General features: G+C 46.4%; 1 protein-coding gene across 2 annotated transcripts in view; it reads left to right on the top strand.

Annotated features, from left to right (window-relative positions):
- The window catches only part of KCNJ1 (potassium inwardly rectifying channel subfamily J member 1), a 34725-nt gene extending 11601 nt beyond the window's left edge, over positions 1-23124 (top strand). For both annotated transcript variants that reach the window (XM_055304896.1, XM_055304897.1), the window contains exons 2-3: positions 2112-2241; positions 16922-23124. In XM_055304896.1, the coding sequence (XP_055160871.1) occupies positions 16943-18061 (1119 nt within the window). In that variant the 5' untranslated portion in view covers positions 2112-2241; positions 16922-16942 and the 3' untranslated portion in view covers positions 18062-23124. The remainder of the gene's footprint in view (positions 1-2111; positions 2242-16921) is intronic.
- Positions 23125-25321: the final 2197 nt, after the last annotated feature.

The following is a 25321-nucleotide window of genomic DNA, read 5'->3' as shown; positions in this document are numbered from 1 at the left end:
CTGCAGGACCAGCTGGGGGTGGAGAAGGGGACTCTGTCACCGTCAACCCCACCCTTCAGATTGGGCCACTAACTTGCAGCCCCAGAGTCAAGAGGCTCCAGAGAGGCTGTGTGGCCCCCTGTGTGGTGATGAGGGCCAGCCTGGGAGACTGAGTAGGAGATGCTGGGCGGTGTTCCCGAGACCTCATCAGAGAGTCCTTTGAGGGTTTGGCATCCAGAGAAGGAAACCCCAGAGAGGTGCTTGTCAAATCCCTTGTGATTTTGGGCTCCTCTGGATGGAGAGGAGATGTGGGATGATTTGTTGGGACTATGTGGGAGGACATGTTGCCAACGACAGTGATTACATTCTTAGAGCATTTTTAAATTCATGAAACATCAAAAAAAAATGATGGTGGGGACTGTGTCCTGGGGAGGAGGGAGAGCCAGCGGAGAGACACTGTAGCCCCATCAAGAATTTAGGTGGTTTGCACAAAGGTGACGGCAATGGGACTGGAGTGAAGAGGACAGAGGTTCTGGATGCAGTTTGTCGAAAGACAAAGGCTTGCTGATGAATCTTGCTGAGGCGGTGATGAGAAAAAGGGAAGGATCAAGATTGAATCAAGATCTTGTTTGAAAAGTAGTGGGTGGATGTACCATCTACCGAGCTGAGGAAGGCCCCAATTAAGCAAAATAAATATAACATGGGTTGTATTTGGTGCTAAGAAGGTAAGGAGGAGGGTGCTAGGAAAATTTTTTGGAGAATTTTCAACCCAAGAGGATCACCCCCAGGTGTGCTGCTGGGGTACCCTGCAGGGAGGATGCACCTTCCCCACCCCACCCCGCCCCGCCCACCCAGCCCAATGGTCACCGGACCTGAAGCCCTGCTAAGAGCTTTTAGAGAAAAGATTGTGCCAGGTGCCATCACCAAGCCCTGTGCTCCAGCTGCCTCTGGATCTGGAAGTCTGGTCATGCTAAGCTCAGAGGAAATTCAATTGGTCTGGCCCAATTGCATCTTCACGGTCTAATCCAATTTCATCGATTTATGGACGATCTTTTTTTTTTTTCCTGGTCCTCGGCCTTTTCTTTCCTTTGTTAATTTTCCCCTAGTAGCCAGATAGACAAAAATCTCCTCCCTCTGTGCCTTAGGTATGAAAAAAAAAAAAAGGCTTCATCAGTCTCCTTTAGAGCAGCCTGGAGCCTGCTATCTCCCCCTCCAGAGGTTCTGGTAGGCGAGCCTTCTCCACGAGCCAGGGGAGCGGAGGGCAGAGGCAGAGGAATGCCCCAAAGGCCTAGCATGTCCCCCAGACTATATGCCCTTCCCAGTATTTCCTCTGCGACTCCTGGGGGCACTGCTGGTCCTTGGGCCAGCTGCCTGCCCAGATCCACACATGGGAATTCAAATTATTCCCTAAATGCCAACTTGAACTTTGGCTGCTTCTTCACCAGGCCTCCTCGGCCCTCTAAGCCAAGGACCTGACATTATGAAGTTTTTAACATGCTGGACCCGCTGCTGGGTGCTCTTGTGCTCATTCCTACCTCAGCACTGTGAAACTGATGCTCCTAGTGCCTTTTTTTATGGAGAACACTCAGGTTCAGAGAAGCAAATTAAATTATTCTGTTGACAAGAAGAAGGAGTAGAGTCCAGGCCAAGGTCTATACCACCTTACAGCCCATCCCTTCAGTACTTTCAAGACATCCGTTGAATCCCATCCTTGCTTTGCCAACCCCACTGGCTGGCCTGTTTGCAGTGATGTTCTCCGGGTGCCAGGGAATCAGCATTTCAGTCAGTGCCAAGCCCATAGTCAATCTCTTTGTCATTGCTCCCGGTCTTCCCTCTGTCCCCAGTGCAGCACAGGACGGCCCCGTGGCAGGACTGAGACGATGATGGGAAAACCCATCACTGAAAATGCAGACAGTTATTGGGAGTGGGGTGGGCCTATGGATGGACAAGAACCAGAAAACAGTGGCTTTGGCTGGAGGGTACAGCATTCGGGTCTGCGCAGAGCAGCAAGACAGACAGACACATCCGAAAGACAAAGAGACAGAGAAGGAAAAAAAGCAAATGAACAACTCACGATGAGCTCTAGGATCTTTATTGTTCCTCTGTGACTTTTTTTTCTTTTTGTTTTCTAGGCTTAGTCCGTTGCGTTGGGGAAGCGGCTGTGTACAAACGCCGGGTGGCCGTGGAGCTGCAACCCAGGGCTGACCCAGGGCCACGCGTTTCACGGCCAGAGACTCTGGGGCACCTGCACGCACTCTCCAGGTAGACCCGACTCGTTTCTTTTTCACGGGAATTAGTGCTTGTAAGAGGGCAGGGGCCATCCTTCAGTTTCCTCCTCCCAAAGCATCGTTTAATTGTGATACTTGGTAAGATCAGCTTTGGTCCTGATACTGTGTCATCAAACAGGCCCTTATGATCTATATTAGTCCAGGTGAGGATTTTTTTTTTTTAAGGCCGGCAGCTGAAATAGAGACAGGGTGGCCTGATACATTCTTTCTTTCTTGTTTTTTAAAAAAGATTTTATTTATTCATCTGAGAGGGAGAGACAAGAGCCGGGGAGGGAGAAGCAGACCCCCCTATGAGCCGGGAGCCCGATGTGGGGCTCGATCCCAGGACCCCGGGATCATGACCTGAGCTGAAGGCAGATGCTTAACTGACTGAGCCCCCCCCCCAGGCACCCCCTTTCTTGATCTTGATGGCAGCCCTTGCTCAAGAAGCATGCAAAGAAGCCCAGCCCGGCCTTTTGAGAAAGGGACCCACCTCTGGGAATGCACAGTGAGGGGGTTTCCATCATTCTCTGGAGAGGCCCTGAATGTGGGCTCCACACAGCTTCCCTCGCAGTGGACAATCACAGCAGCAGCAGCAAAGACCCTGCCCTCACCAAGCCAATCCTGCCCCTGGTCCCCGTCGTCTCTCTTTAGTATGTGTGGGGCCGAGGGAAGGGATGACATGGAGGCATGTGGGGGCCAGGAGGGGCTTTGAGTCGTCCCATGGGATCCCGGCTTGCCTGTGGGGTAGTGCTGAGGTGCTGAGTCTCGACAGAGGTGGGTGTAAAGAAGCCTTGGGTTCTTAATGTTACCGGCTCTGGGAATAAAACAGGGGCTACGGGTAAGGACAAATGCTAGGAACATTGAAAATAAAACACATACTGAGAGGAGGAGAGAGGAGGAGGGGAGAGAGGGAGAGGATGAAACCAAGCTCCCAGGGCAGTAGGAGAGGATGAACAAGTGACGGGGGACACGCTCACACGGGGCGCTGCATTGAGCCTGGGCCCGCAGAGTGAGGCCAAGGTCGCCCCCGGGCCTCCCATCAGATAGCCTGCGAGGCTGTGGACCTGCTGCTTTGGGGAACTGCAGACCTGGCTCCCACACACGTGACTCTAGCCTGACCTCCAGGCCTGGGAGGTGTGAGGGGCGAGGTGAGAGATGGTCAGGTCAGGGTCACTAGGGTCACACCATGTGCGGTTCTCAGTTCCATGGAGCCTGGGTCAGGGTGCGTGAGTGGGAGGCGCCCACATTCTGCCTCAACCACCCCCACCAATCACCACCTGGATGGGGTGAGAAAGAGGAATTTCCCCCACAGATGTGGGGAGAAGAGACATCTCTCCAAATCCCAGTAGAGCTCCTGTTTGGGAGCGAGGATAAGCAGAAATATCTTTCTGTATCTCCAGGCTCTTGAGACCAAGATGGAGCACCGTGGCCACTTGCTGAAGGTGGGTGGGTGGCGGGGGGTGTGATGGGACCAAATCCAGCCCAGGGCCCAGTGATGGCCTAGGGCGGTGCTTCTGGCTGGTGCTGGAGGACGAAGTAGGAAGAGGAAGAAAAGAGGGGGGGTTCGTTGAGTCCCAACCGTGCAACAGGCCCCTTCCACGTGTATTTCTTTCTGTACAATGTCATTCCCATACTTACACTCCTCCCACTTCAATGTGTACAGTACTGGGTGCTCAGCACGTTCACAACATGGTGCAGCCATCGTCACATCAATGGTAGGACGCTGTCATCACCACAGAAGGGAAGTTCATACCACTGGCAGGCATTTCTCGTTTCCCTCTTCCCCTCCCCACCGGCAGCTACCAATCTCACTTCATCTCTTCAGATCTGCCTCTTGTAGACATTTGTAGGAATGGAATAATGCCGCATCTGGCTCCTTCCACGTCTCAGAGTGCTGCCAAGCTTCTTCCGTGTTGTAGAGTGCGGTTCTTCGTGCCTTTTCTTATGCCAACAATATTTCATTATACGGCGATGCCTCGTTTTATCTGTTGGTTCAGGAGTTGATGGACATTTGGATTGTCTCCACTTTCTGGCACTTGTGAGTAACGCTGGTATAAACATTCACCTACAAGTGTTTGTGGACATTGTGTAGAGTCCCCGTAACCATAAAATAGGTCCCATCATCCCTGATTTATTAGGAAAAAAACTGCAGCTCAGAGAGGTTAAGTCATAGTTTTTGAGAGAGAGAAGCTGCTTTTGATTGGGTTTGATTAGGATAGAAGGGCCAAGAAGGGCCAAGAGGACCTTACCAGGTCATTATAAACACCATTGAGTAAAAAGAAATGGCAGGCATGAGAGCAAGTGCGTCACAGGCCGGCTGTGGGCTCTACTGGACTTCTTTTGGGAAGTTGGCCACACTGGCCCGCCCCTCAGGTCTGGGAGATGCCCTCCTTTCCCCACTTGCCTCCTCGTTTCAGCAGCAGATGTGAGGACCGGTCAAGAGCAGTTCAAGACAACTGCTGGAGCAGCTCATAGGGCTCGTGGGGCGTCAGGTGGGAGGTCTCTGCTGCGCCCTCATTCTGCGTGGGTGCCTGGGGTGGGCTCCTGTCCCAAGGAGAGGAATTCAGCGTGGGTCCAAGGGCAGCTCTCTGGCATGGAATGACAGGGTCACAGAGGCTGCTGGCTCTGCCTCTCTATGCCTCCAGGGCTTTCCCAGAAAGTACTTGGACGTGGGAGTGTGGGTGACGTGCCGCCCCATTAACGCAACTCCAATGGCTAGACGGAACCCAAGCCAAAGCTGGTAATCATTGACCCTCAGAAGCTCCCTGGGGGGCAGAGCACTAGAAGCTGTGGGAACACCAGCTCTCCAGCAGACCCCCTGCTCTGTGGTTTATCCTAGAACCTTGCCCTCCTCATCACCTTCCTGGGAAGCACAGTGGTCCTGCAGCCTGGACTGTGGTGTCGTGCAGCCTGGGACTAAAGTCATGGCAGATAATAACATCTCTGGGTCTGTCAATCGGCGGCAGGCTATAACTGGAAGGGAAACTGGAGTTGGGGGTTCTAGTACTGAGTATGCACTGGGTCCAAGTGTTGTCTAAGCCCTTTCCAGCCACTTGCAAGATAGATACAAGTGTCCCCGTTTCTCAGATGAACACACTGAGAGGCGTGATAGTGCCCAGGATTAGAGCTTGAGAGTGACTGACTCCAGATCCAAACCTCACGTACCCAGTGGCCTGGGAGCCACTCGAGGCAGCTCTGATAGGGGATCTTCAGCATAAGCTAGAATGTAAGATGAGAAGGCATCTGAAATTTCCCTCCAAACTCAAGAACCTGGTGTTCTGTGTCTAGTCGTTTGCACGTCCATCAGAGCTGGGGCGCCAACATGACACCCTTTACGTTGGGCCCGGCAGCGTCATGAATGGGCCCATCACCCAGGCATTAGTCCTCTATTTTAGATATTGTCAAGGTTATGGAATTCTCTATGTTTTTTAAAAAAACAACAACAAAGAAAGTGTACTTTCCTGTTGCAGACACTCAGGGGAGCATGTTCAGGATCTCCAGTCCACATGGAATTTACTTGTTTCTGGGCTGGAAAGACTGAGCTGATGTAACACCAACCCAGACCACAGAGAACTAGAAGGGTCACACTAATAACAGGATCCCGGCACTAATAACAAATGCAACTTCTTGTAAACATTGAAATTCTTTTCCTAAATCCTGGTGCCGTTTGAGGTGGGTGTTGCAAAAGATGAAATTTAAGAATTGTTTCATTGTACACGTGCCCAGTTTTCAGACAAACAAACTCCCCCAACACATACTTTTACAAGATAAACAAGTGAGAGGATGATTATTTTATTTGTCAAAATCGTTCCTCACTTTATAAATAATCCAGTAAAGGATTTTTAAAAATATCTAATATCTTAATGCCCATGTACTATGACTTACTATATACAAGGCATTTCTGTTCACCTACCATCTTTTGAGAAGACCATACACTGGTTCCAGTATATATTTAGACCTGGACAAAGATGTCTGCACTGTCATGGAGTTGTTTTGAGAAAAAATGAGAGTAAATAGGCCAGGAGATGAGAAATGTCTTTAGATCATTGTGTTAATTCCATTTTCTGTCATAGGTTCATTAGAAACTAGAATTCAACACGTAGGCTCATGACCCTCAAGAGGTCCAGCCTGAGTGCACCAGTGGGCATCTTAGAACTGATTCTTCTACCTATTTCTTTGTAGAGGAGTCTCATCTGCTCCCCAGACAGACCACCTAAAGTTTCACCCAGGATTCTCTAGGGATCTGTTCTTTCTCTCCAGGTGAATAACCACGTTTGATTGTGTTTTGCCACATGTCTTTCCTACTGTGCTTCCACCCCAATCCTGGGTGTGTCCTGACAAAGGCAAGTTGGCAAATTCCAAGCCCAAACCAGTTAGTTGTGTTGGTCACTACAAATTTCAGTTATACGTGGAGACTTGAAAATCATCCTCTGCGCCTCTTCAGAGGCAAGTGGCTTGATGTGCACATTGACCTCTCCGTAAACAAGACAGCAGACCACCCAGGCTGGGAGAAAGCCAGATAAGGGTTTGGTTGTGAGGAGCCCGTGGCCCCAAGCCCCGGCCATCTGCCTGTCCTGGGGCTGCGGAGACCCAGGCTCGCCATTAGAGAGCAGTGTTAGGCCCTGTTACCCTCCCACATCCCCTTCTGAAAACCAAGCACTTGGAGTCATTCACACCTCACTGGATCTATTTCTGTCCTTGACAAATATTTTTTTGAGCATCGAGGCTGGCACTGGGCTGGGTGGCACTGGGGGATATAGCAACGGAGGACGTGGATGGGGTCACTGCCCCCAAGTCAGCATGAAAGTTAATGTGTAAGTTGAAAGGCCTATAAATACTACCCTCCCCCCCCAAAAAAAGTAGAGCGTACAACAATATTGTGAGGGGAGGGAGCCTTATTTAATGGGGGGGGGTGTGCTCAGGGACTCCTCTCTTTTGGCAAAACTGACCTTTAAGTTTCTTTCTGAGAAATGACCTGTAGGTTGAATCCAAGTAGCCAGCCTGGGATGGGGAGGAGGGCCAGTGGAGTGCCGGGGGTTCCCTGCATGTCTTCCTTTGTCTGTATCCCCGGCTGTTGACCAGGGATGACCTTGGAACTCCGTAAGCGTCGCTGAACTGGCCAACTCCAAGACCAGGGCCTTTGCCCTCCTGCTGGAGCAGTGAGGGCACCAGGCTCAGCTCACCATTGCAGGCTGAATCTCCTCTTCCACTGAGGAGGAAGCTCCTCGTCCTCCCTCCTTAGCCTCACCATCAGTGAACTTCTGACTGTGGATGACGACGTAATGCCCCCCTGTAGATATCCATAAACGTCCCCAAATGGAAGATGTCATTGCCATGACTTCAGGCCATTGTCTACAGTTAGCTCAAGCCAGGACAATCTGTAGAAGTTTCCACAGGAAGCACAATGCTTGACAGTACATCTTTAGCTGTTTCTGCAGTTGTGTCCTAATTACGTCGGCTTCATGACGCTTTCTGATCTCTGCCTGGCATCATGAGGCTCTACTTGTGACATCGGGGCCGGTGGCCTCCTCCAGCCTGCACCCTCGGATCCAATCCAGTCGACCCTAGACCCTCTCCATGGCGACCCCGCGGCCTTGCACATAGTCTCTGCCTCTCTTCCCTTTTCTCATGCTCTTGCCCATGCTTTTCCTTGTCCTTGGAAACCCACCCCCTATGCACCAATCCGAACCCGCCGTATCCTTTCAGGTTTCCTGTCTTCAAAAAAGGTTTTATCTCCTGATGGCTTCTCTGTGCTATGTGATCTCTGCACTAGGCGAGGACATAAGTGGAAAATCACCATTTCTGGTGCATAGTAAGTAGGTGCAGGAAAAATGTTGGCTTTCCCCTTCTCCCCCCACATTGTTCAGTTGTTTTGAGTATATACCACAGGGCTTAAAAACAGGGGCTCTCAGTCAGGCAAATCTAGATTCTTCTAATCTTTGTGGCCTTTTTTTCTTTTGTGAGCTTGAGAATTGCTTAGCTTCACTGAACTTAAGTTCCCCCAACTCCTAGGTTTATTATGAGAATCAAACACTATAATATGCATAGAAGATTTTACTCTTGTGCCTGGGCCAACATCAGAGGCTTTTGGTTACCCCCAAAATTCACAGCTCTAATGGGGCACCATATGCATTGTACTCTAGAGGGTGCTGTTCACACAGGGTGCAGGAGAGTGCCAGGCGTCTCCTGAAGCTGTGAGCAGGGTTCTAAGCCCTCCGTGGAGTCTTCATAGTCATTTCCCAATCTCGGGAGGAGTTTCTCAGCCCTAGACTTTCTCTTCACTCAGCGTGAGCTGCGCATCTTCGCTTTACCTTGACTTCTGCTGTTAGCTGTGGCTCAGTCCACTCAGACCCAATGAAGCAATGCCTTCTTGGTAAGAGCTGAACTCCCTGAAGTTTAGAAGAGAAGAATTCTTTAAAAACCTTTGGAATAGAAACCAGGTGGATCCACCTGTGTGGCTGTGAGTTTCTCCTGTCTTCTAGTGCCTTTCTCTGCTGTCACCACTCCTCACAGCCCCCAGGAGTGTGTTGTTTTCTCTTCAAAACTGTGAACCAAGCAGAGGTGAAGTCCTTCTCCATATAGCTGAGACATGCTAGCATTTTCTAAGTACCTTAAGGAACCATTATGGAGACAAGTAAGGAAACAATAATGAACACACGCACAGAATAAGCATCCAGCTTCCAAAGCGTCGGTTTCTGATTCCATAGCAAGTGCACGCTGTCACCAGAGGCTGGGAAGAAATACCCTGAAGATATCTTGCTTGGGTCCAGCTTCACTAACTCCCAGGCTGACTGAATTAGTGGGAACGTCACACCCCTTGATGCTTCCTGCTAGGATCTAATCCAGGTGCCATGTAGAAATATAGGTCTTTGTGGCGTGAATATAATGTTGTCAGGATGGCCACTGGTCATGGTAAGCAAGTCATCTAGATAGAGCTTAAACCCTGCATCTGAAAATTTTAACTCCTTTTAATAACTTGTTTTTGTATTTAAATTTGGTTATTTCCTTGATTCTTCACATCCGGATACAAAAGCAAACAAATGTGCAAAGCGAACAGATGGCCTATGAAATGGCTTTATGACTTCTTAGCTACGCCTTTTCTTCTGTGTGTTCTTCTGTCTTAGTGGCATCAAAACCTTCCAGCCGAAGAGCCCCAGGAACATCCCCTGTACTTGAACAAGTTGGCTTTTTGAGGCTGGTGAGAACACATGCAGTGAAGAATTGCAGGCAGCCTCACTGAGTGTTAGAAACACTTAAATAGGATTTGGGCTTGTTTAGGTGATTTGGGGGAAGATTTTAAGGAAGCAATACTTTGCTTTGGGTTAGATGTCAGTAACTCAGTGATTTTAGGAGTGACTATGTCAGTAAATCTTACCATCTATAAGGGGACAGGGCTGGTGTACAGCTCAAGTCATTATTGGTAAAGAAGCAGTGATCACTTCTAATAGTCGAGATAGGGGGATTTTTGGTCATTTTTTGTGGTTTGGACAATGTTCAGGTTATTGTCTGTGTTCAGACATGATTACAGAATGGCCTCGTCTGAGGTTGATGTTCTGTGAAACTATTCATGTTTAGAAAAAGAGCTGTAGTTGTGAGACCCAGGACAGCCCCTGGCAGTGCCAAGACCCCAGATGTCGGAGCTGCTCGTCTCCTTTGCAGCTACATATTCAGTAATATGATCAAGTGTCAATATCTATGATGAGAGAAGGACAGTGTCACCGCAGGTACCACAGCTCTGGGCAGATTTGTTAAGAATAATTCTTCTTCCCTCTATCCTTTTTCCACCTCTGCAAGGTAAGGCTCTGCCTTTGTTATAGGCAAATCCTTGATAAAAACACGTTCACCTTTCCCGGGTCTTTGGGTCCATGTGTGGGGATGGGCTCCGGAGCCGGTACAGCTCACAGGCAGTGATGCCCTGGTGGAATTTGTCACGTTCCTCGAAGCCTTTGCCTTCACCCAGCTGCTGTCTCCAGTGTAGCGCATTGAACTCCACACAGTATAGACTCCAAATGGCTTGGGTCAGTGACACCTGAGTAAACTGTTGCACACATTTAAATTTGTGGACTAGTAATAACAGTGTTGACTATTTATTGTCTAATCACTATGTTCTAGGAGCTTGTGTGCAATCACCTATGTGACTGCTTTGAAAACACACGGCAGTTTTTGAAAGCATATTTTAACAGCCATTTCACAGGTGAGGACACGGAGGCTCAGAAACTCTAGGTGGCTTTCTCAGGTCACCTGGTCATTAAGTGACAGAGCTGGGGTAGATCCATGTCTCTGCTGACCCAAACTGGGCTTCCTTCCACCTGCCACACTGCCTTTGGTTATTACCTGTGCCATGAACATCCTGAAACAGGTCCTCCCATCCTCTCTTAATCTCTATGCCTGGCACACCTCTGCAGTCATTCAGATAATGCCCCTGGACCAGCTGGTTCCAGAGAAGTCTACAGAACATAGTGTCCTTTATGAGAGCACCAACACCCTTGGACCTTGTGGTTCCCTGGCTCTTGTTCCTACCCTCTTTTCTTTGGAAGGAGCCAGGTACCCAGCAAGGCCTGTGTTGCATTCCCACCCTGGACACAAGCAGACTTGTGGTTTCGCAGTGGACTGGATCCGGGAAACCCTTACCCGAAAGGAAAGGTGAGTTGATCCTGAAATGCATTCCTAAATCTAGCCAGGCAGAGTCTTGAGGCTCAGATGCCCTTTTACGTGCCATGAGACCAGGAAAAATGCTTTCTACTGGCCTTGCCGAGATCTGTTTAAGAAGAGCCCATGTTGACCTCCAGTGAGCTGCCTCATACTGTTAAAGACATGAGCAGTAACTCCTCCCAGAATTACCCAACAGAACTAGACAGAAGCAGCCCTCTGTCTCCAACAGGTTCTGGGTAGGAAAGGGTAGTCCGGGAGCTAAGATGACTCAGTGCTCATCAGGGTCTTGAGTATTTGCAAATACAGTGGGTGGCTATCCTACAATAGCTTGAGATAATTTTCATAGAAAACAGGAAGTGCTCTGTGGTAGCAGTTAGGTGCAACACACCTTAGCAAAGTTGTGTGTTGAAGAGTGTTATATTGACACCCAAGAGGATCTCCTCTTTGATGGCTGCTTGAAACCCCATCCTCAATTGTTTTAGGGTGGCAGCAGACCTGCCACATCGCAATAATCCAGTCACTTCTTATCTGTGAGGAACTTGGGAGCAGGGGCTGCGGTTCTTAACTCTTTCTGTTTCCCAGCATAACACCTGATACATAGTAAATGTTCAGTAAATTGAGTGTTTGCTTGATTATGTCAATGAAGAAGGCTGAGACCATGACCCAGAATCCCCTTCGATGCCTTGCTACATACAGCAGGTCCTCAGCAATGTTTGTTGATTCAGTTGACTATTGGCTTACACAAAGCAGTAAATTTTCACAGAAACTTGAATTTCTCCTCCACCCCTGTTGCAAAAGAACAACAAAAAATCATTTGACTTCTTTCGGGACCCAAACTCAATAGGTTCTACCTCTAACATGAAATCTCAACTCTCAGAAATGTCCCGAATGGAGCGAAGGTGGTGAGAGGTTTGATGAAAAAGTAGACTGGAATAAATGTTTTCTCCTCTCTGAAGAGAAATAAGGGCCTTTGTGATTCCAAATAAGAGGCAGCAAAAGCAAAATCATTTTGCTCTCCTCCCTTGGATACTGTGGGTGCCCAGCATGCTGGCGCCAGGCAGGAGACATTGTGATAAGTGCTGTAGGAAGCCCCAAATCCAGATTGGCTTGTTCTCAGGTGGACACCTGCAAATGCACCACCTCTGTATTGATTCTTTAAATATCATCAATAGGTACACACCATGGGCGCTCCGCTTAAAATGAAGGGAGTTTTGATTGATGTGGGAGTTGCATTCAAATGAAGTGTGCGGTTTTTTTGTTTTTTGTTTTGTTTTGTTTTGTTTTTGGCCAAAAGAAGATCCAGGAGGAAAACATGTTTATTTTCAGGAATTTGAAGGGCTCATAAGCAGAAGAGACTTCAGACTTAATTAAAATTATAGCGAATTGTCCCTGAAGCAGAGTTAGACCAGTGTTCTTCATACCGGTCCATTCTCTAGTTCTATAATGAAAATATCTCACATGGTGTTCCACCAATGAGTACGTTGCCCATTGCTTGCTTTTCCAGCTTAGCGTGTCGCTGAGCCCCCCAGCACCCTGTTATCTAGTCCCTCAGCACCTCTTTCAGCCCCTCACATGCTCTTCTGCTGCCCCTGCCTGGTCACACACAATTACAGTGCAGTTGCTTAGTACTACACACACAGGTGTGTCTCTTCTAAAACATTGCGATTAGAGGGGGACCCACATACGTGATGGCAAACTCATTGCTTTTATGCATGGGTTGATGAGTTTCTTTGTCATCACTCAACAAATACTTATAGTTCCTACTACATGGGAGTCCAACACCATCCTCAGGTCTGCCCTTGATAGCATACCTCTCTGCCCCTCAGATACAGTGTTCCACAGAACACTCCCACGGTTTCTCATCCTGGCATCTCCCACCCCCACCCTTGACTGGAAGCTTCTTGGCCATGACAAGGACTGTGTCCATTTGGTAAAAATTGCTTCTCTAACACCTAGCGCAGTGCCTGGCACACGTACTAGTAGCAACACAATGCTGTTGAATAATGATAGAAAAATATATTAACAAATGCCAAAAGGCAATGAGCTTTCTGTCAGTTGAAGTGTTGCGCAGAGGTCGGATACCCATCTTTTTTTTTTATTTTTTTATTTTTTTATTTTTTTATTTTTTTTCGGATACCCATCTGATAGAGATATTTTAGCAAAGGTGTTCCTTTGGGCACATACACACCACGCCACCTTGTACTTGCTGATTTCCTGAGCTCACTTCCCCATTTGACATGAGCCCCTTGAGAATGGCAGCAGATTGTATTTGTTGTTGAAATCATACACAATAAGCATACACTCGATGTTTGGAAAGTTTACAGAAAGTCTATTTTCTGAGAATGGACTCTTTACAGAACAAGCATACTGGAGCACTGAAGAAAAAAAATGGCAATAATACAATCCACTTGCTTTGCCAGACTGCTAAGAGTACCTTGGTAAATATTAGCTAATGTCCAGCCCTTTGCTTGCTATTAAGATTTACTGATTTCAATAGAAAGTAACCTAAAAGCTGTACCTGTTACACAACCCAGATACCATGGCCAAACTCTGACTGCCCCATAGTACAAAAAATACACATTGGCTCTGTCTGTGGTTAGATTAGATGTCATTGTCTAAGCAAAGTAGGCTCTGTGCAGATTATAATGGGTCTGCCAGGTGAATGATGGATTTGGGCAAGGGATGGATGTATCCCACATTCTTATGTTCTCTAGGTATAATTCTTCTCACTCTTTGAATAAACAAGTCAACAGCATTGGCTAACCCGGTGCATGTGAAAAGCACGTCCAGTAAATGCCAGATTTTATAGAATAAATCCAACAATAAAGATTGCTTTTAGATCTGAGTTTCTTACATAACAGAGACTATTGTACAGAGAGAGTGGTCTGGTATCTCGTTTTTTCCTGGTGTGATCTTGCTTTCATCTTACAAATATGTAGTGATCTAAGTCTATATATTCACCTGCATCTTTGTGAACACTTGGAAATCTCAGGATCTCAGCAGGTTTCAGAGAACAAGCTCAGAGATCGATGATAACTGATTCTTTCTGCTGCAAAGCTAATAGGCATGACCTATGAGAAACAGCAAGAGAGCTATATAGAGCGTGGCAAAGGAGAGGAGGAAAATGCTGGAACTCAATCCATGCCTGGTGCCCAGAGACCTTAGCTGGGGGGGTTGCCATGTCTTAGCATGACGGTATTCAAGCCATGTGAGGTTTGAAAAAAAAATACATACTTGACTTGGGGCTTGGTCTGAGAACAACCAATTGCCTTGGTTTAAACCACCCAACTCCACTATCAAATTAAGCATTTTTAAGTTAATATAAATTAGCATCAGTCCACTGACCAAAGCCTAAAATAAATTAGGGCCGAGTCTAAAAGAAATCAGCCTGCAGACAGAGACCAATTCCCAAGGCCACTTCCTTGCATTCCCCAGGCATGGATACATCGGGTCGGAATATGCTTAGGATGTTGGTAAGTGCAGAAGGTCTGGGGAAAGCATTATAAGCTCATTGATTTTGTTTTAGCTCTTTGCAAGGCCAGGTGGATATTTGACTAGTAATGCAGGCATGGAGACCCAAATTTATCCAAGAGATAAATCAGAGGCTACTTCTTCACCCTATAGAAATATTCTTTATCTTCAAAAATGAAACGAACTTAAGAGAGACTAGAAGAGAAAAGGCATGAGGAAGAAAAACTCAGAAGTTGTGTTTCAGGAGCCATCACTGGAAATATAATGGGTGACGAAGAGAATGCGGATTCGCCTGATAAATGTTGGCTTGAGAACTTATTATCTTAGGTGACAACCACTCTATGAAGAGCTTTTAAAACATTGTGAGCTAACTGGGTGGCAGGCACTAAGGAGGGCATGTGATGGGATGAGCACTGGGTGTTATACTATATGTTGGCAAATTGAATTTAAATTAAAAAAAAAAAAGAAAGAAAGCAATGTGAGCTTTGATGAGCCCAAGAAAGGGAGGAAGCCTCCAGTGAATGTGAAGCAGGAGAAGCTATGTGTGTGCAGAGAAGGGAGAGAGCCAGGGGTTGGAGGAGACTGGGGGGCAGATTCTTCTTCAGTGGCCCTCACCTGGGACCAACCCCTAAGACTCTTTGGGGACTTGAGGTCAATGAGGGTTGGGTGGGCTGTGGGCAGGGCCCTCTGAGTGTGTGCACTGCTGTTTGCTCTCCTGGTAGCATTTTCTTTCCTTGTATCTTTAGCACTCGTCCTCAACATTTAAAATCACCATACCTGTGGTTTTTCCCTTCATCACTTCTACCTGGTGTTGGCTTCTTGTGTTTTCACCTGGTTGAAGGCTGTGAACAAAACACTGCGGGATAGGACTTTTGTTTAAAATTTATCACTAAGTTGGTTTCGCTTCCTGGTTTGTATGAATAAACACCTTTTTGAAGGGGGATTTTGAAATCTATTTTAGAAACATATTTGCATTTAATTAAAAATACCACGAAGACATTGCTCACCATGGTGGGCACACCTTGGAGTGGGGGAGGGCACGTCTCAGGGAGGAGGTAGTCTAGTGTTGATGACAGTGAGTTTCATCGTTGTTGGCTGTTTAGGGGAAAATCCCTTCACTTTTTTTGATGTAAACTGGAAGTCACAATAATATCATCAACAAGAAACCACTGATTAGATAGTATCTTGAAGAGCTCACTTCGTTCACTGAATTATTCCATCTTATGTTCATTGAATAACTAGTAAAAGTGCCCATAGACTGTGCTAGCAGCTGGGATAGAGGAGTGAATAAAGCGTGGTTCTACCTTTACGCAGTATTATTTAAATCAGAGCTTCCCAGTCCTTCAGCTTAGAAGCAGGGAAGGAAGTATGAGCTATTAGTGGTGACCACCATACTATTCCTCTCAGGAATCTTGGCATACTATGGAGAGAGAAAGGAAATAGGCTTGTAGCTCCACCGAGCAAACTTCTGTCATATGGTAGGACTTGACCAAATTGTATTGAGGAACTCTGTTCTAAATAGTCTCGAGCATTTAAAAAAAAAAAAAAAAGGAAGTTGACCAATACTTGTCTTAAAATGTTTCAGGCAAATCTGACTTGAGAATATAAAATTTAATAGCTGAGATGGAGCATGTTAGAAGTTCCTCTGGACTGGAAGCAGGGAACGTTATGTTTTATGTTTTTAGTTGTCATCCTGCCTCTAGTTGGTACGTGACTTTGACTATGTCATTAAAACTTTCTGAATCTCAGTCCCTTCATTGGATAAATGAGAAAATTGAATTAGGCCAAGATTTTTTAAAAAGATTTTATTTATTTATTTATTTATTTATTTATTTATTTATTTATTTATTTATGAGAGACACACAGAGAGAGGCAGAGACATAGGCAGAGGGAGAAGCAGGCTTCTTGTGGTGAGCCTGATGCGGGACTCGATCCCAGGACCCCAGGATCACGACCTGAACCAAAGGCAGATGCTCAACCACTGAGCCACCCAGGTGCTCCAGAGCCAAGATTTCTTTTGTTATTGAGTGATAATAGCAGTAAAGAGGAAGCTTTAGGTAGTATATTGGTGAACCTTTTTTATAGCTATTTATTTTTATATATCATGAAAAACATAAATAGTACTTCCAGCTTCTGTTTCACAGTTATTTTTGCTTAGCGCAAGCTAAATTTATTAAAGGAAAAGGAGAGTTAAAGAACAATATCAAATGAATCATAGCACAGGTCATAATTGGTTATCACAAACATTTTTAAGTGTCTGTGCCACTGACTATGGTCAGGAAACATTTGAATACATGCCCTCTTAAGCTTGTTCCATCTCTATCTCTCTGTAATTATTTTTCCTCTTTATGTTTAAGCAATATGGTCGTCTGGTGGAAAGTTTCTATTGAAAATAGTGTTGTGGTATCCAGAATACACTGTCAGCTTTCCTGAATGACCAGCAATTCAGATTGTTTTGAATGGTCTTTCAGATACAGTTAGCTCTACGTGAGTCACCTCGTCCGCTGTGGGTATAAACAAAACTTTGTTTTGTTTTTGATGTGTTTCAGATCAGAGCGTTGACAGAAAGAATGTTCAAACACCTTCGGAAATGGTTCATTGCTCACTTTTTTGGGCATTCTCGGCAAAGAGCAAGGCTGGTCTCCAAAGACGGAAGGTGCAACATAGAGTTTGGCAATGTGGAGGCACAATCAAGGTTTATATTCTTTGTGGACATCTGGACAACTGTGCTTGACCTCAAATGGAGATACAAAATGACCATCTTCATTACAACCTTCTTGGGGAGCTGGTTCCTCTTTGGTCTCCTGTGGTACGCTGTGGCATACATTCACAAAGATCTCCCCGAGTTCCATCCTTCTGTCAACCACACCCCTTGTGTGGAGAACATTAATGGCCTGACCTCAGCTTTTCTGTTTTCTCTGGAAACCCAGGTGACCATTGGGTACGGATTCAGGTGTGTGACAGAACAATGTGGCACTGCCATTTTCCTCCTGATCTCCCAGTCTATAATTGGGGTCATCATCAATTCTTTCATGTGCGGCGCCATTTTAGCCAAGATCTCCAGACCCAAAAAACGTGCCAAGACCATCACATTCAGCAAGAACGCAGTGATCAGCAAGCGGGGCGGGAAGCTTTGTCTCCTAATCCGAGTGGCTAATCTTAGGAAGAGCCTCCTTATTGGGAGTCACATATATGGAAAGCTCCTGAAGACCACAGTCACTCCTGAAGGAGAGACCATTATTCTGGACCAGACAAATATCAACTTTGTAGTTGATGCAGGGAATGAAAACTTATTCTTCATCTCCCCATTGACGATTTACCATGTCATTGATCAAAACAGCCCCTTCTTCCACATGGCAGCAGAGACCCTTCTCCAGCAAGACTTTGAATTAGTGGTGTTTCTAGATGGCACAGTGGAATCAACTAGTGCTACCTGCCAAGTCCGGACATCCTATGTCCCGGAAGAGGTGCTCTGGGGCTACCGTTTTGCTCCCATAGTATCCAAGACTAAGGAAGGGAAATACCGAGTGGATTTCCATAACTTTAGCAAGACTGTGGAGGTGGAGACCCCTCATTGTGCCTTGTGCCTTTATAATGAAAAAGATGCCAGAGCCAGGCTGAAGAGAGGCTATGACAATCCCAACTTCATCTTGTCAGAAGTCAATGAAACAGATGACACCAAAATGTGACAGTGGCTTTTCAACGGGAGTAAAGCAAAGTCGTGAAGATACCTAGTGACTAGAAGTATTAGGAAGCAATCGACAGTTTGAGGGTATGAAATTAGGACAAGAGCCTTCAATGTCTATCAGGACCATGCCCCTGAACCCAACAGCCACCATCTTACAAGACATATAGCTCTACAAGGCAACTGCATCGGAACATGCGATATTCTCATAGGAAATGGCAGTATGGAAGCCATAGGAGTTAACTTGGAATCTTGAATATGATTATTTGAAATCATGCAGTGTTGATAGAAACAGACAAAATCATCAAAATTTTACAACAGGCCAAATGAGATCCTACAAGTCTCCTTGAAGAAGTTATGAGCTTCAGATAGGGTCAGGGAAAAACCATGTTCCCATTTTGATTATACTGATGATAAATAAGGCACTTTTGTTGTAACACTGGCTTTTATCAAGGGAAAAATGGACTCCCTTGGAGGCCATTTGGTTGGAGGAGATGAACTAATTAGAGATGATAAGAAAAGACTGGTACTCCAAGAACATTTGTGAGGCTCGGAGCTTCTCCAGTTCTGGTTGTTGGAGCTTTATCTTAGTCTAGGTCATGCTGTGTCTCCTGAATAGCAAGGGAAGGCTCAGGCCATGGACTCTGCATCTCTACATATGTGACATGGAGAGGAGCAGTGAGCTCAACCTGCTTTATGGCACATCCAGACCCTAGAGCTCAGAGTTGGGTTTTGGCCCAATTAATCTCACGTGGTTACATTTAGACAGGGGCTAAATCACCACTCTAACATCTCAATGAACACTTCCTGAAGAAAGAATGCTTGATTTGAAAATGGTGGTGATATTTCTTCCAATTTGTGTTAGGCGGGATAAGGGGCTACAAATTAGTTAAAAGAATATGTCCCGATCTTCCAGGAAGGCAGCCAAGAGTTAAAGGTGTAATGTCAGTTTAGCAGGGCCAGTACTGCCAGTGCTTCTGAAAAAGAAAGTATCTTGTGTTTTTCTGCCTTGAGTTTATAACCGAAATGCTGTTTCTAAAGGAGCAGTGTGGGAAGGAAAGGGATGGTCTGTGGCCCCACAGAAAGGAAAATGCAAGGTGTGCCTTTCTCTGAGGCCCAACACCACATCTTCCTCAAAAGGGAAGGACTGATCTTTAGAGAAGGGTTTTACTGTGAATGTCTCTTTTCAGTTCTTCACCTACATTATTTTGAATCTATTCTGGAAGGAATGGGACTCAGAGCTGCTTAGGAATCAAAATGTTGTCAGTGTGTTGATTAATATATTAAATATCTGAAGCTGTGCATGAGCTTTCCAAAAGTACAGTTATTCCGCATTAATTTTAAGAGACCATCAGGTGACAACTCCCTTGCTGAGGATAGACTTTCTCCGGGGTGACGTAGAAGGGGTAGGAAGATGGCAAATGTGACCATATGGTGTCTCAACACCAGCTAACCCTGGGGGAACTGACCTTGTTGTTACAGACATGCCTTAGCCCTTGTCAGTCCATCAAATCACTCCAGGGTGTCTTGGCACATAAGATGGCAGCTGCAGTAGTTTTCACTAAGGAAAGTTCTGTGTTCCCAGGCCTGGGGACAAGTTTGTTCAGATTCATCCACATGGTTGGGTCCTTCTGACTACACCTAGTAAGGAGTCTGATGGGCTAAGAGTTGTGCACTTTGTCAGTGGCCATAACATTGGACATGACTGGCCTACACAGGAGATGACTCTGTGCCTCTAAGTGTCCCTGCACCGCAATTTGATCTATTGACAAAGCTAGAGGAAATGAGGTATGACAAGCTCTAGGAAGCCAGAATTCTCTACTGACCCACTGTCATGAGGTTTTATGACTCTGTAGTCCCTTCATAAACTGGGGAGTCAGGACACATTCCTTTTGGTCTGTTCTGCTCGTTAACAGCATGCTCTGGGATTGCTGGAAGTGAAAGGATCTTATGAAATCTGCTCCTTTTGATTGTTAAGATTGCTGATCGACCAGAATCTTTGTTATTGGCTTCCCTTTCTGGGTTACTCGGTGGAAATCTGTACCTTCAAATATTCCTTTGTTGGGATTAAGGCACTATGCTACCTGGAGTCTCTTTCTTAATGTAATTCCCATTGAACATCTAGCAACCATTAATATACTTACATCCAATAAAGCCCTGAGGAAATGAGGGTCCACAGGTACCTTTTAATAATCCTAAGGGGTGGCTGGAACCCAAAAGCAGCATAGAAAAAACCTGGATGTTTATAAAAAGAGGATGACCAAAGGCATAGGAGCTCAGTGAGTAAAGAAAATAAATGGGACATAGAAGGCTCCAGAAGGCTAACTTGCCTCAAAGTTGATGCTAATGCTAAAGGCAGGGTTTTTATTCCAATGAAGTAACATTGTTCACAACAGGACCTGACCACTTTAGTATTGTATTTGCCACAGGTGTGCCATAGTGTTGTATTTGCTGAATTATCTATCCATTCCGAAAGCAATTCAGTATTTCTTATTCCTTCCAAGAAAAACTGCATCCCATGATGCTGTACCATATTCAGAGTTTTGCTTGGCAGTGACCCCCCTCCCCTTAAAGTGCCTAATTTAGCTCTGTTGCTGTGGGGGTTTTGATTTGGAGGCTCTCAACCTTTATCCTCCAGGACTTAGGTCGACTCAAGTGCCAATATTCAGACTTGAGATTTGGGAGGTGGTCTAAACATTTACTCCACAGGCGAGAAGGGGAAGAAGGAAAAGATCTCGAAGCTGTCCAATCTAAGAAGTGAGATGAGTAGACTGTTTCCATGGCTAATGGGCAGCCCCTAGGACAGTGAAGAACTCTCCTGGACTGTGTGGACAGTTGAGGTGGCGCCTTCCTTGAAGTGTCCCATTTTCACAAAAGGGAACACTGCTTCTCAACAGGATGGTTGGGTGAGGAGCATGGGGGATCCTTCCCCATCTAGAAAACCTCTGATGCAAACGATGCAAATGAGCCCCTGACCCCGCCCCTGGGCCGTTGTTGTCTGCCATTCCAGGAAGTGCATGTCAATCAAAGCTTGACAGGGGAGATAGAGCATTTTATTTTGGAAGCCAGAAGTTTGAGAACAATGACTGGAATTTCCTCTTTCTGTCCAGCAAGGGCTGTTTGTCACTGGGGAGATAAAAGTCCAGGGGTAGGGAATAAAGGTTATCGGGAACAGCGCAACACAGAGCCGTGTGGGGGGGCGCCGCGGGAGGAGGGCTTATGGAGGAAATCTATTTCAATGCCTGTCATTGAGTTTCCATTAAAAGAACATTCAGTTAGGAATTCAAAAATAATTTAATCTCCCCAGCCAGATGCACCCAGCTGGACTCCTTGGAGCCGAGCCCTGCAGACAGGGAGCTCTGCACCGGGGCTGGAGGGCCCAGGGACTGGAGAGGGTCACTCCTGCATCTTCAGCCCATACATCCTTGACTGCCCGGGGTGTTGTACAAGACAGTGGCATCTGTCAGGCTGGTGAGACACCCGGAGACCTGGGCTATGGCAGGAGAAATTTAACGCCAGGGACTACTTATTGAGTTCCTCCCATGTTGTAGGTTTTGTTCTAAGAGCTCATATACATCACTTTCTTTAATTTCCCCAATGATTCTATGAAGTACTACTTTTACATTTATTTTTCACTTGAGGCAGCTCAGGTAAGGAGCTTGTCCAGAATTACCTGCTAGGTAATAGCAGGGCTGGGATTCAAACTCTGATCTGTCTCAAAAGACCACGTGTGGAAAACTGATCAAGTCAGCATCCTGCCATAGGCCCCCCATCTGAGAGGACTCACCAGGTCCATCAGACATTTACCTTGAACCCAAGGATAGTCGGCACATGTCCCTGGTCCTGCCTTATGCTTTGCAGAAACCCCTCATTACTTAGCCCTTGGCTAGTGCTTCATAAACCTCTCTGGACTTATCATGTCCTAGGAAGAGGTAGCGTTTAGCCAGGGCCTCTGGGCAATCTGCTAGGTCAGCATCTGGAAATATCATGCGTATCCAGGTTGCTGTTGGTGCAACCTACCTTCCTATATCTACATATATGCTAAATATACGTGTATATGTGTTGTTTTATTTTGATCTCTCAGTAGTCTTTCATCGGAGGTAGAGACAGGTGTGACTCCCATTTTGACAGATGGGGACATGGAGCCTCCGTTATCCCTGGAGAACACTGTCTACATTTTCCACTTACCTCTGTGTTTCTGGCACCGACACGGTGCCTCACATGGCCAATAAGTGGTTTTTGAATCAGCGAATGAATGAATGAAGGATTTGCTCAAGTCAATATGGTTAGTGGTGGATTTGCAGCGACAGCCATCCAAATGATGTTTGACAAGTTACCTCGTTCACGAGCGGAGGGGCCTTGACAGATGGCTAAATTTCACGTATGATGAAATTTTTATGATGTGTAAAACTGAGTTTTGAAATAGGGTGAAGGAGAGAATTAAATGAAGTAATAGACATAAGCGTCCCTTTATAAAAAGCAAGTGACTAGTGACGTGGCAAAACAGGATGGGAGCATGGATTCGGAGCCGAGGAGCTGAAGGGGAGAACACTGGTCCACAGGGTAGACCACGGCTGGGGCTTCCTGGACACAGAAAGCAGAGGGGAGGGGGGCTGTGACAGGGGCCAGGGGAAGCCACCAGATAAAAGCAATAGGCCCAAGGCCTCCTGGATATTGGATAGGCTCTGAGTTGGGGAATTTGAGTAGGATCCTGGTGCCTGGGACTTCAACCCAACAGATGCTCACTGGTGGCCTACTGTGAGCCAGGGCCTGGGGATGCAGGAATGAGGAAGGAAGGATGGTTTCTCCGGGTGCTGTAAAGGATCCTGACGGCCTCAAACCAACTCTGATGCACCAGAGCTGAGTTGGAAGACTGCTGATTGCGAGGAAAGTGATTTTCTCGCCTGATGCCACGTGCTTATAGTAGTTTCCATATATGATATTGACATGACTGTTGGCAATGAGACTATTGACTTTAGTTTTAAAATTAATTGGTATTAAAAAATTCTTTATAATATGTCCTGCCACTGATATGCAGTCAAAGACTGTGTTTTTTTTTATTTTATTTTATTTATTTATCCATGAGAAACACAGAGAGAGAGGCAGAGACACAGGCAGAGGGAGAAGCAGGCTCCATGCCGGGAGCCTGATGTGGGACTCGATCCTGGGTCTCCAGGATCAGGCCCCGGGCTGAAGGCGGGGCTAAACTGCTGAGCCACCCAGGCTGCCCTGTGTGTGTGTGTGTTTTAATATTTTATTTATTTATTTGGCAGAGAGAGAGAACCCAAGTAGACAGAGTGGCAGGCAGAGGGAGAGGGAGAAGCAGGCTCCCTGTAGATCCCGGGACCCCAGGATCATGACCTGAGCCTAAAGCAGACCTTTAACCAACTGAGCCACCCAAGCACCCCAACAAATGGTTTTAGAGTTACTTGGAGGGCAGCCCGGGTGGCTCAGCAGTTTGGCACCTGCCTTTGGCCCAGAGTGTGATCCTGGAGACCCAGGATCGAGTCCCGCATTGGGCTTCCTGCACGGAGCCTGCTTCTCCCTCTGCCTGTGTCTCTGCCTCTCTCTCTCTCTCTCTGTGCATGTCTCTCTCATGAATAAATAAAGAAAATCTTTAAAAAAAAATAAAATAAATAAAATTACTTGGAGTAGTTCTTCCCTCTGTGACTACATACTTGGCATAGAGTTAGATTCTTTTGTTCCACGTTTTTATTTCCAATTATTAGAGCTGGTTTATTGTTTCCCTTTTTGATTTAACTGATTAATCATGCAAAGAATTCATATGGTTTCAAAAATCATAGGATGGAGTATAGAAAATTCATTGCTATTTCTGTGCCCTCCCTATTCCCTTCCTCTTACAGAAAGGTAACTGTTCTTATTAGTTTCATCACGCTACCGTTTCACTTTGAAAAAATAAGGAAAACATACATATTTATATCTCTCCAGTCTTACACAAAGGGTAGCATTCTAATTTTGTTCACTTAACAGTATATCCTTCAGGTTACTGTGTTAGGATAACTGCTGACGATACCAACATTGGTGGGATCCTCTTCTTCACTTTCCTTCTCTGGCTTTTGCAGAATTGTTGGAATCCTGCTCCAGAGGCCCCTAGCCCTGCAGTCCTGGGCCTGAGAGATTGTGGATGTGCCTGTTTTGCATTCCTAAAAGACTTGCCTCGCTTTGCAGAGGGCCTGCAGGGCTTACTCTGCCTATGAGCTTGGGCCCCCAGAAGCAGGGTTCTCAGCAGGGGACAAACTGGCTGGGACTAACAGTTCTCTGGGGATCAAAACCCCCTGGAATTTTGGCTGGTTCGAAAGTCAGAACAGGTGCCCTCAAGGAAAACATCCTCATTCTTGTACATGGTCTGGGGTCTTTGCTGGGGGGGAGAGGTGTGAGGGGGAGGGGATTCAGTTCTCAGGGCATTCTGGGTAATCACTTTTGATTAGGGTTCAGGGACTCTTTGGAGGTTGGGATGGGGGTCATGGAACCCACCCTTGTATGCAAAATTTCATGCATGAGTATTAAAATTAAAACAATTAAATGAATTAAATAAATACAGTGCTCAAATGAAGTATGAAAAAAGTCCTGAGGGAGGCAGAGGTAGGGGAAGGCTTCTTCAGGATGGCACCCGAGTGGGCTTAATGCTTGGAGGAGATTTGACACAGGCGGAGGGGAGGTGTAGAGAGGTGGGTGAGCGGGTGGGCAGGTTAGCCCCAGGCTAACAGGAGAACAGGATGTACATTTGCATGGGGCTTCTGGGAGGTGACAGGCTGGTTTACACGGTGGCAGTACTGGCGTGCAGCGTGGAGGCAAGTAGCAATTCATGGTCAGGAGTCAGAGGTTTGGTGTCAGCCCTGAGTTTGAATCTTGACTCCATCAGTCAACCACAGGAGTCTCTGGGTGTGCAAACACATGAAGAAATGAATATTTTAGAAATGTAGCTTTGGTATCAGTGTAGGATGGATTGGAGAGAAAAAAATTGGAGGTGGAAATTAGCTTTTAAGGTGGGGGGGGAGGTGCCACCATTCTCATTTTTCAGGAGAGCAGGGGAAACATGCTGAGAGACCCTATCTATGACTTGTTGGGGTCACTGAGGTACAGATGGGAAAGCAAGAGGTAGAGCCCAGGGGTTCTGTTTTCTAGTTAGTTCAGTGCTCTTCCCTGGGCCACCCCCGACCCTCAGGCCCAGGCATCACTGTTCCTAAAAGAAAGCTCCCCAGGAAGGTCGCAACGGAGATCAGGGGATTGCTTGTCAGGACCA

This window comes from Nyctereutes procyonoides, unplaced genomic scaffold, assembly GCF_905146905.1.
Source record: "Nyctereutes procyonoides isolate TBG_1078 unplaced genomic scaffold, NYPRO_anot_genome, whole genome shotgun sequence".
NCBI classification, from domain to species: domain Eukaryota; kingdom Metazoa; phylum Chordata; class Mammalia; order Carnivora; family Canidae; genus Nyctereutes; species Nyctereutes procyonoides.
The sequence above is the reverse complement of the archived record's forward strand: the minus strand, read 5'-3'. Positions and strand labels throughout refer to the sequence as shown.